Genomic DNA, 9,790 nt, shown 5'->3' with positions numbered 1-9,790 from the left:
ACCCATTGACTGGGAGAAGGGAGTCCTGCCCCGGTCCTGAGGAGAGCACCTTTGGAGAGGGTGGGATGGGGAGGCTGGAGCAGGGAGGCGTGAGGGGATGGGGGGTGGCACAGAAGGAACTTGATGCCTGCGTGGAGATAAAGTTTTGTGCATGACAACAATGGATAATTACTGTGATCAAAGATCTGTGTGAGGGGATCTTGTGTTTCGTCGCTCCTGGCGCTGGCCCATCCTCCTGATGCTGAGGAGGGGAGCAAACTCCCTCGCTGTCTTTTCCCACCACCCTCCTTCCCATGAGGATTCCTCCCAGCAGATGGGGAGCTCTGGAGGGTGGTGGTGTTTTGGGGGGTGGCTGGGAGCACCTGGGGGTGCACAGGGGATGGGCTCTTCTCAGGAGTGCCCAGAGAGGGCAACAAGCACAGTCAAAGTGCAAGAAATTCTCTTGAGATGTGAGAAAAGCTTCTTTCAGGGAAGTGGTGCTCCAGCACTGGAATGGGTTGTCCAGGGACACTGTGGGGTGCTGACCTCCTGGTGCTGCCACGTTTTCCAGGGCTCACAGCACATCTTTGGAGGTGCCTCATCCAGCATGCGGCAGGTAATGATTCTTGAGGGAATTAGGACCCTGTCCATCTGGCCCTGTTCTGCCATCTAACAAGAGGAGATAAGTGCACTTAACAACACACCAGCTCTTGTTCAGGCCCCTTCTTCCCAAGCCAGAATCAATAGCAGGTCTCTACAGCTTTTAGAGACTTAGATCCCATCTTTTCATCTCTCATTTTCCCAGGCAGCATGCATGTGATTTATCTTTTTTTTCATTCTGTGGAAATTTTCCCATTCCACCTTTCATCTGCACCCGCGTGGCGCTGGCCCAGCCTGGGCTGCAGCTTGCACACCAGATAAGAAACCACACCATACCTGGGCTCCCTGATCCCCATCTCCCCCTCTCTCCTGGCCAGGAGCTCTCCCACAGTCTCATTTATCTTCAAAGTGCTTTACAAACTCTAATTAATCCCCCCAGCAACCCGCTGGGGCAGGTGATGCATCCCTGTTTCTCAGACACCGATGCCAGCACCCTCATTTCTCGCCCTCGGTTTCTTCCCTTCTTGCTGTGCTTCCCTGGGTTGGAGGAGTGGGACGCTGTCCCCATGGAATGGTAGCAGGACAGCTGGTGTCTGTGTCACAATGGCTGGGGACCTGCGTGGAAGGAACCTGACTGATGGCACTGCAAGCCAGGGCCTTGCAGAGGTGAGCAGTGCCACCTACTCCATCTCCTCCCGAGCCCCAGCCTGCTTCTCCCTCACCTTTTCCTGCTCATTTAGTTGCCTTAGGTCCAGCTTGATTTGTTTGCCTTCCCCCGGGGCAGGGTGGATGCTGCCGGCGGTGTTTGCCCTTGGTGAGGGCTGCAGGGATGCAGGTACACCTGGGGAGGATGGTGGGGTGGGTCCTGCTGCTCTCGCTGCAGAGCTTGGGGTGGTTGGTGCTCAGTTCATAGAATCACGGGATGGTTTGGGTTGGTATCATCTCATTCCAACCCCCTGCTATGGGCAGGGACAATTCCCACTAGACCAGGTTGCTCCAAGCCCCATTCAGGTTGTTTACTCCTGCAGGAGCTCTGAGTTCAGAGAGTCTTTTTTTTTTTTAAATGAGAAAAAGAAAAAAGCTAGGTTTTTTTTTGTTTTTTTTTTTTCTTCTTGCACGAAATGCAAATCAATAGCTGTTGTATTCACATTCTAACAAGATGTCAAGGAGAAAAGGGTAGCCTTTCATTCAGCAGAGCACACACACACCCCGAGGGAGGGGACAGGAAGGAGGGAGAGGGGTGGGAGGAGGTTGTGGGCGCTGCAGAGAGGGCACGGGGGTGAAAGCCACAGGCACGGCCAGTTTGGGAGGCTTTCAGTTTCCCTGGAGCACTCTGCTCTCCTTCTTGCTCATCCCAGAGCTCCTGCACCCCATCCTGCCCCCCTCAGCATCCCTTCCATCCAAACCCTCCCGCTCCCTTTCCTGCCCATCCCAGCTCTTCTGCACCCCATCCTGCCCATCCCAACCCTTCTGCACCCCTTCCTACCCATCCAAACCTTTCTGCATCCAATCCTGCCCATCCCAACCCTTCTGCACCCCTTCCTACCCATCCAAACCTTTCTGCACCCCATCCTGCCCATTCCAACCCTTCTGCACCCCATCCTGCCCATCCAGACTCTCCTGCTCCCCATCCTGCCCATCCCAACCCTCCTGCTCCCCATCCTGCCCATCCCAGCACTCCCACTTTGCTCCCCTACACCTCCCAGTGTGAGCAGACACCTCTCAAGGCACCGCCTGGGCTCCTTGCAAAGTCACAGCCTTGCAGAGAGGTGCCACCCAACTCCCTGGCACTGGCCTGGGTGGGATGGGCCGTGGGGGTGTGGGATGCTGGGAAGGAGAGTGGAGGTGGCCAGGGCAAGGATGGTCCTCAGCACCTGGAGGAGCAGGACAGCGCTCTGTGGCACAGGGTGATCTGTGCCATGAGGTGATCTGTGGCACAAGCTGATCTGTGGCACGGGACGATCTGTGCCATGAGGTGATCTGTGATATTAGCTGATCTGCGACACAGGATGATCTGTGGCACAAGGAGATCTGTGACATGAGATGATGCAGGACTCTGTAGGGATCACCTCTGGCAGGTGGGACCAGCCCAGTGGAGGCTGCTCTGGGGATGCAGCATCCAGGATGGGAGCAGGGTTGCTCCTCACCCTGCTCTCCTGCGCTGCTCTGCCCCCTCTCCCCAGCTGTGCAAGCAGAGGGTGAGGAAACCTCTGCTGCACTGAAAATGTGTTATTTTCCCCCAGAGACTACTCTGGTCCCAGATGTGAATATGCATTGAGACAGCTGGGGAAAAAAACCTCTGGAAATACACACAAAAATCATGTCTAAATGTGCCCAGCGGACCAGAATGTCTCCTCTCCAACTGGGGGCTGCCTGTCAAATTTAAATATGCATTTTAGATTCTCTGCTTGATATCGGAAAGCAAACAACCCCAAATATCCCAGAAAAGCTCCACCAGCTAAATACATATTTATACACCTTTTTTTATTATGTGTCTTGGAAATCAAACAAATGAAACAGGCCAGTGCCTGCTCGGTCCTGCAGAGCTGCTGAGCAGAGATGGATTTGTTGGGCTGATCAAAGCACATTTGTTCCCATTTTGCAGATGGGAAGGTAAAGGCAGCAAGGTACCAAAGGTCTGCTCTGAGGTCACCCTCAGAGCTGTGTTTGGCAATTCGGGTGCCAGCCTAATTGGCCAAAATATATGCAAAGAGAGCAGCTCAGTGCGTGCTGGATTTGGGCAATAATCTGCCAGGTGGAAAAAAAAAAAAAGGAAATGGGAAAAGTGTGGTGGGAGAAAAAAAAGAAGTAAGAATGTGTTGTTTTGAAACTTCCCCAAGTATAGCTTTTCAACTCAGGTTTTGAAAGCAGAGCAACATGTTTGTTCTGAGTCCATCAAACATTTCTGTTAATTAGAAATGATTTCTTTGTTCATTTCCTTTAGTTCCTCCAAGATAACTTTATTTCTTTTTGCATTGGGTGGATTCAGAGCTTGCTGTGTGCATTTGGAGAATGAGCTGCAGCCACAGGGTTCAGCTGAGCCCCAGAGCAGCTCAGTTTCCCCTGGGGACAGATGTCCCTGTCCTGGGCTGGCCACAAGGATGCAGCCACATGCCTGGCAGCCCTGGGAAATCCCAAATGTCTCTTTGCAGCTGTTTTCCCAAAATGAAGTAAAGGATAAATTTGTTTGGTGTCATCTGTCGGGGTGTCCTTTAGAGGAAAATTCAGGACAGAAATATCTCTGTCCTCATCCCAGGCTGAGGGAGACACTCTGCTCACTGGTTATTGCTCCATGTGATGATTTAGCTCTTTCAGAGGTCAAACAACATAACTTTACTCTTATTAAAGGAATTAAATCCTTAGTCATGTTTTATTTGGTGCTTTCCTGAGGAGATGGGATGCCTTCAGCAGAAAATGCGGGAAAATGGTTGAGTTAAAAGCTTTTAAAAACTTGTGGTTTATTCGTGCAGAGTAGAAAATGAAGAAGGATTCATGGTTAAAAGGCAGAGGAGTTTGTCCTGGCAGTGTGTGCTTGGCTCTCGTCCCCTCTCTGGGTGAGGACAGCCCTTCCAGAGCACAAGGGGTGCTCCAAACCCATTGCTCCCGTTCCTCCAGTGCTGCTGTGTGTGGAAATAATGCCAGGTAAGAGGGATGTGCATGGATGGGGATGTGCTGGTACCGATTGTAACAGGTGGGTGAGAGAAACAGGGAAAAAGGACCAGAGAGGAGGGAACGATCAGGGCTTTGTGGATTTGGATGCCAGGAGGGCTCTGGCCCCGGCTCTGTGGCAGGTTGTGGGATTTGGTGTTTGTGGGTCCATTCCACACTCCAGGATTCCTGCACCCCAGTGCAGAGGGGCGCTCAGGCAGCTGCTCCCTGAGATGATGGTTTAATGCAAAAAGGAGAAAATAATCCAGGAAAATGGGGATCCAGGGATGATGAGGACAAGCCCACGTAGATGAGAACTGAAACTAAGGCAAGGAGGAAGTGAAACTCTGGGGTGTGGGATGTGGAGGGTGTGTGGCCACTGGTACCAGAAAGCTGTGGTGAGTTAGCTGGAAATCCAAAGTGTTGGGCTGAAAGTTCTCTTGGGCTGGCCTGGAACTCAAAAAGAGGAATTTTACCCTGAGTTAGGGGGAAAGAGCTTGTTTTGAGAAAAACTGAAGGCTTAAATTCGTCCTGAAGCATAAAAAAACCCCAGTCTTAGTCTGTTTTTAACAAAGCTGCAGAGAAATAGGAGACATCTTTTTGTTTAGAAAATGTCAAAAATAACTACTATTTGTTTTGGAAACTAACCTTTGCAACATTTTTTTTTTTTTTTTTTTTTGACAATGCAGCAAACTCCAGCCCTGACTGCACAATGCCTTGGTCTGGGGGTGGCTGTGGGAGGGGGATGTGGCAGGGGCAGCTGTCCAAGCCCTGCTCTGGGGATGCTCAGCAGAGGTGTGGGAACATGCCAGGGAGGGGGGACTGAGGGTAAGGAGGAAAATTTTGGCATCCTGGAAGGAAGGGAGAGCCTGAAGAAAACTCCTTGGTATGGGATGCTATCGGGTAGGGGGTCTGCAGGAGCAGGTAGCCTCAACTCAGTGTCTTTTTGGGGCTCTGTGAGCTGCTGAAGGGAAAAAAACGTGTCTCCAGTTGGGATGCACGGGGAAGATTGCTGCCTGGTTTCAGAGATTTTGTGTGAAAAACACCCACTCATGCTAAAAAGCTTGGATTGCTCCCTGGTTTTCCTCAGCAGTAGGAAGAGCTGCTGTTGCCTTCCCGGCGAGGGAAGCAGAGGGCAGGGTGAGCCAAGGGGCTGAAGGCCGGAGCTGCCCCAGGAGCAGGATCCAGGCTGGGGAAGAAAAAATTCTCCTTTGCAGGTGGCTGGTGCACGAGGAGCTGATGCGACTGTGCTCGTGTCCTTGCAGGGATGCTCCTGCATCCCAGAGCTTTTCCCTCCATCCTAGAGCTGCTCCCTGCATCCCGGGGCTGCTGCCTCCGTCCCGGGGCTGTTCCTGCATTCCAGAGCTGCTCCCTGCATTCCAGAACTGCTCCTGCATCCCAGAGCTGCTCCCTCCATCCTAGAGCAGCTCCCTCCATCCCAGAGCAGCTCCGTGCATCCTCGGGCTGCTCCTGCATCCCAGAACTGCTCCTGCATCCCAGAGCTGCTCCTGCATCCCAGAGCTGCTCCCTCCATCCTAGAGCAGCTCCCTGCATCCTCGGGCTGCTCCTGCATCCCAGAACTGCTCCTGCATCCCAGAGCTGCTCCTGCATCTCGGGGCTGCTCCCTCCATCCCAGAACTGCTCCCTCCATGCCAGAGCAGCTCCCTGCATCCCAGAGCTGCTCCTCCATCCCAGAACTGCTCCTGCATCCCAGAGCTGCTCCCTCCATCCCGGAGCTGTTCCTGCATCCCAGAGCTGCTCCCTCCATCCCGGAGCTGCTCCCTGCATCCCAGAACTGCTCCCTGCATCCCAGAGCTGCTCCTGCATCCCGGGGCTGCTCCCTCCATCCCAGAGCTGCTCCTGCATCCCAGAACTGCTCCCTCCATCCCAGAGCTGCTCCCTCCATCCCGGAGCTGCTCCCTCCATCCCAGAGCTGCCCCTTCCATCCCGTGCACCAGCCGGTGCCGGGAGGGATGCTCGGGGGGTCGATGCCTGCGTTTAGGTCCCTGGTTGCGGAGCGGAGCCCGCAGCAGAGCGAGTGTGCGTGTGTCAGTCAGCATCCTGAGCCAATGGGTGCCCGGTAGGAGGTCTGCGCTCCCGGTGCACGCACGGAGCCCGGCGCTCCTGCTGCCAGTTGTGTGCGAGTGTGTGTGCGTGTGCAAGCGGAGACAGACACACTGACTGCCTGCTCCCGTCTCTCCCCCTCTCTCCAGCTCGCTAACTCCTTCTCCCTCCCTCTGCAAACATTGGATTTAAACCTGCTCAGAATTCAGCGCAGACGGAAAGCAGCGGCGGCAGCAGCAAGCAGCAAGCAAAGCAGCCGCTCGCCTTCCGCAGCTCCAAGATGTACCATCCTGCCTGCTGGATCGTCTTCACGGCCACCACTGCCCTGCTCTTCATCCCAGGTAGCGCAGGGAGCTTTTTCTCCGGCGGAGGGGCGGGCAGGGGCTCGCAGGGTGGGAGAGCTGTGCGCGCAGGGAGCCCGGGCTCCGCGCACATTGCGCACGAAGGCGCGCCTGCAGGCAGGCAGCGAGTTGCTCTGCAGCGGGGGATTGCCCGGTGCTCCCAGTCAGGGGCTCCGGAGCCCCGCTGGACCCCCAGGAGGGCACCGAGCCGCCGGTACCTGAGCGGCGCCGGCACCCGCGGTGGGGCTGGCCGGGATCGCAGCCCCCGAGCTGGGCACGGTCTGTCCCCTCCAGCAACCTCTGCCTCGACACGATGGGCTTTTCCCCTTCAGAGTTAGGCACCCGCCGTGCCCTCCCTCTTCCGAGAGCTGTCGTGCTGTTCCCCGTGCTCCCCTCATCCGTGCTTCCCCGATTCCTGCCAGGCGAACTCGGTGCCTTGCCCTCGCTCCCTTTTCCAAAGTGGAAATGAGCCCCCCGCCCAATTCAGGAGGCCGTGCCCGCGCCCCAACCTCGGTGAACTGAGCGGGTGGCTCCCGAAATGCGGGCTGGCCTCGTCCCCTCGTCCCCCCGGCTCAGGGGAGATGCTGGCTTTGGATCCAGCGCTGCCTCCGTGCTGGTGCTCGCGGGGCAGCGAGCGCTGCATCCAGCGAGGGCGATGGGGGTGGGCAGCAGAGCTGAGCGCCGGGGGGAGGAAGTCACCGGCGTATTTTTGATGATGATGTGCACTTTTAGCAGCTGGGAAGATTATCAGCCCTCTGCAAGCAGATGGGGACTGGGTGTCGAGGCTTGGATCCGATCTTAACCCAGCCTGTGTTTTTCGTGACTGCCAGGAGAATTCTGTTGGACCCGGGAGGGCAGAGAGAGGCACGGCTGTGATTTCAGGAGCTGAAGCACGGGCTGTGTGGGCTTGGTGTGTGTGGCAAGAGGGTGAGGCTGGCAGGGGAGAGGTTACTTGTGCCACAGCTGGTGAACATCTCTGCCCATAGCAGTGCTGAACAGGAGGGTTCTTGGGTTAAAACTTGCTTGTGGAGGCTTGTGCCATGGGACCAGCCACGTCCTGGGGTCCTGTGGAGCTGTCACAGTGCAAACTGAGCAGATCAGTGGGTACAAGACCCCCTGGAATGGGCTGGGTACCCCTCTGTGGGATGGCAGGGAGCTGGGATGTGCATCAGCACTGGGGTCAGCCCTGTTCCCTGGGCTGAGCTTTGGCTCTTGGGGAGCAGTAGTGGAGAAGCAGAACCTCGAGCTCCTCAGCAGCACCAGAAACCAAAATGGTGCATCTGGAGCCATGGCTGTGTGAGCTGCCTGACTTTGTGCATGTAAAGGGTTTATTTTGAAAACAGATCTTCAGCAGGACAGAGTGGATGTGCTTAGAGGGGAGGGGGGAACAGGCGTGCCCCAGCAAGGCTGCGCTGAGTAGAGCCTTGGCTCTTTCACCCTCCTGCTGGATGAGGTTCTGTGGGTTGGAATTGCAGAGAATGGATGGAAGCAGCTGTGTGGGCCAAATGGGAGGACGTGTGACACTTGATGGGCTGTCATCGAGATGTCCTTAAGCTGCAGGAGCTGGCAGGAACCTGACAGGGAGCATTTGCTGTTTGCCAGTGCCCTGCTGCAGTTTGCTCTGGATGTGGCTCTTTGGGCCAAGGCCAAGCCAAGGCCTGGGCTGGCTCTGGCCTCTGTGTGTGCCAGGGAAGGAAAAGGCCCCTGCATTTAAGCCCCTGGAAACTTGGGAGAGGCTTCCTGATCCGCATTTATGTGGTTGTAGCTTTCCCTTCTTATTTCTATTAAGCAGCAATATCTGCTTTGGCTTTGGATGTCCCCTGAGCTAAACCAGCCCAGGACTCTGCCTGGCTGGGCTCAGCCCTTAATCCATCAAGCCAAACCCTTCTGCCTGCATTAGAGGAAGGGAAATACTCTGGGCTGCTTGGTGCTTTGCCTTCCTGCCCTGGATTTGAACATCTCCCATCCTTTTTATTTGTGCCTGGCTTGCAGAGGTTGGATGTTTTCCCTCCCTGCCCAAGCTGTCCCAGCAGTGATTTCAGTCCTGGTTTCAGGACTGGGTTGGAACACAAGTCATATTGGCAAAGCCTTGGATGGCAGAGGGAAGGTGAATGGTCCCTGCTGTCTTTTGGAGCCTGCACCTTCCCAAAGTGTTTTTTCTTGGGCTGTTTATTATTCACAGGCGTAATCCCAAGGGTTTTACGCAGGTGACTCTCCCCTGGGATATGCAGAGGCTGTTTCTGAAGTGCAAACTCTTTCCCTTTCCGTTTTTATCCGAATCCTGCGGGAGTTTCACACGGGGTGGTTAAAGTGAGAAGGGAACCTGCTTTTAGAAGGTGTAATTAGAGTGAAGGGAAACATCACAACTTGAAGGCTCCTGCAGAAAATAGCATCGCAAAGTTATTATTAGCTGTAATAGCTTATTTGCCAGTTTTTTCTCTTTCTCCTGCTCCCACCTCTGTCTTTCCCCTCTTCTCTTATTTTTGTTAGGAAGGATGCATTTTTCCCATTGGGACTTGTGTCATCTCATTACCAATTTACTCTCGTGGAATCTAAAGACGTGAAAGGTTAATGCAATAATGAAACCCTGACCCCTCTGGTCATGGAGACTGTCTTACTCTGCAGCTTTTAACTTCTTTGTAAGACAAGTTTCTATCTGAAATAATTTCGAAGCCTTAATGTTGTTGTCATCTGGAGCCTTGAGGGAGGCAGGTTCCTGGACATGGGTTGCTCTCTGAGGTGGGAAGGATGCTGAGGGTTTTTAATGAGTCCAGCACTGCAGGACAGGGAGGTGAGTGGGTAATTTAATTGCCAAGCTCTTGGCAAATGCTTTGAACTGCTGGGCATTGTGGGTGCTGCTGTTTTGAGATGAGGGTGGGCTGTGATGGAGAATGAATTTGGGGCAAGGGGGAATCTTTGTCTGAGCTGCAGTTGCAGGGTGACATCATGGCTCTACAAGTGGCAAAAATCAATGCTCATCAGCCTCTTCAGACATTTATATTGCTGCCTTTGCAGGCTGGGGGAAATTGCTTGTCATGGCAGTGGTCAGAAAATCTGGCAGTGCAGGGGGAGATGGACAATCCTGTTTTTCACTGCTCCAGGGCCCCGGGTTCAAGGTGAAGCTCTCGGAGCTTGCAGTGTCCCCCAGTGTGCCACTG

The 9,790-nt window shown here is 54.4% G+C and overlaps 1 protein-coding gene across 2 annotated transcripts in view; it reads left to right on the top strand.

Moving 5' to 3' along the window:
• The first annotated feature begins 6,303 nt into the window (after positions 1-6,303).
• Positions 6,304-9,790, top strand: part of LOC110468167 (opioid-binding protein/cell adhesion molecule homolog) — a 296,713-nt gene continuing 293,226 nt past the window's right edge. Inside the window, exon 1 of one of the 2 annotated variants that reach the window (XM_021525802.3) lies at positions 6,304-6,632. In XM_021525802.3, the coding sequence (XP_021381477.1) occupies positions 6,572-6,632 (61 nt within the window). In that variant the 5' untranslated portion in view covers positions 6,304-6,571. The remainder of the gene's footprint in view (positions 6,633-9,790) is intronic. The other variant, XM_021525803.3, reaches the window with a different exon arrangement.

Source organism: Lonchura striata, chromosome 23 (assembly GCF_046129695.1).
Source record: "Lonchura striata isolate bLonStr1 chromosome 23, bLonStr1.mat, whole genome shotgun sequence".
Taxonomy (NCBI): Eukaryota; Metazoa; Chordata; class Aves; order Passeriformes; family Estrildidae; genus Lonchura; species Lonchura striata.
The sequence above is the reverse complement of the archived record's forward strand: the minus strand, read 5'-3'. Positions and strand labels throughout refer to the sequence as shown.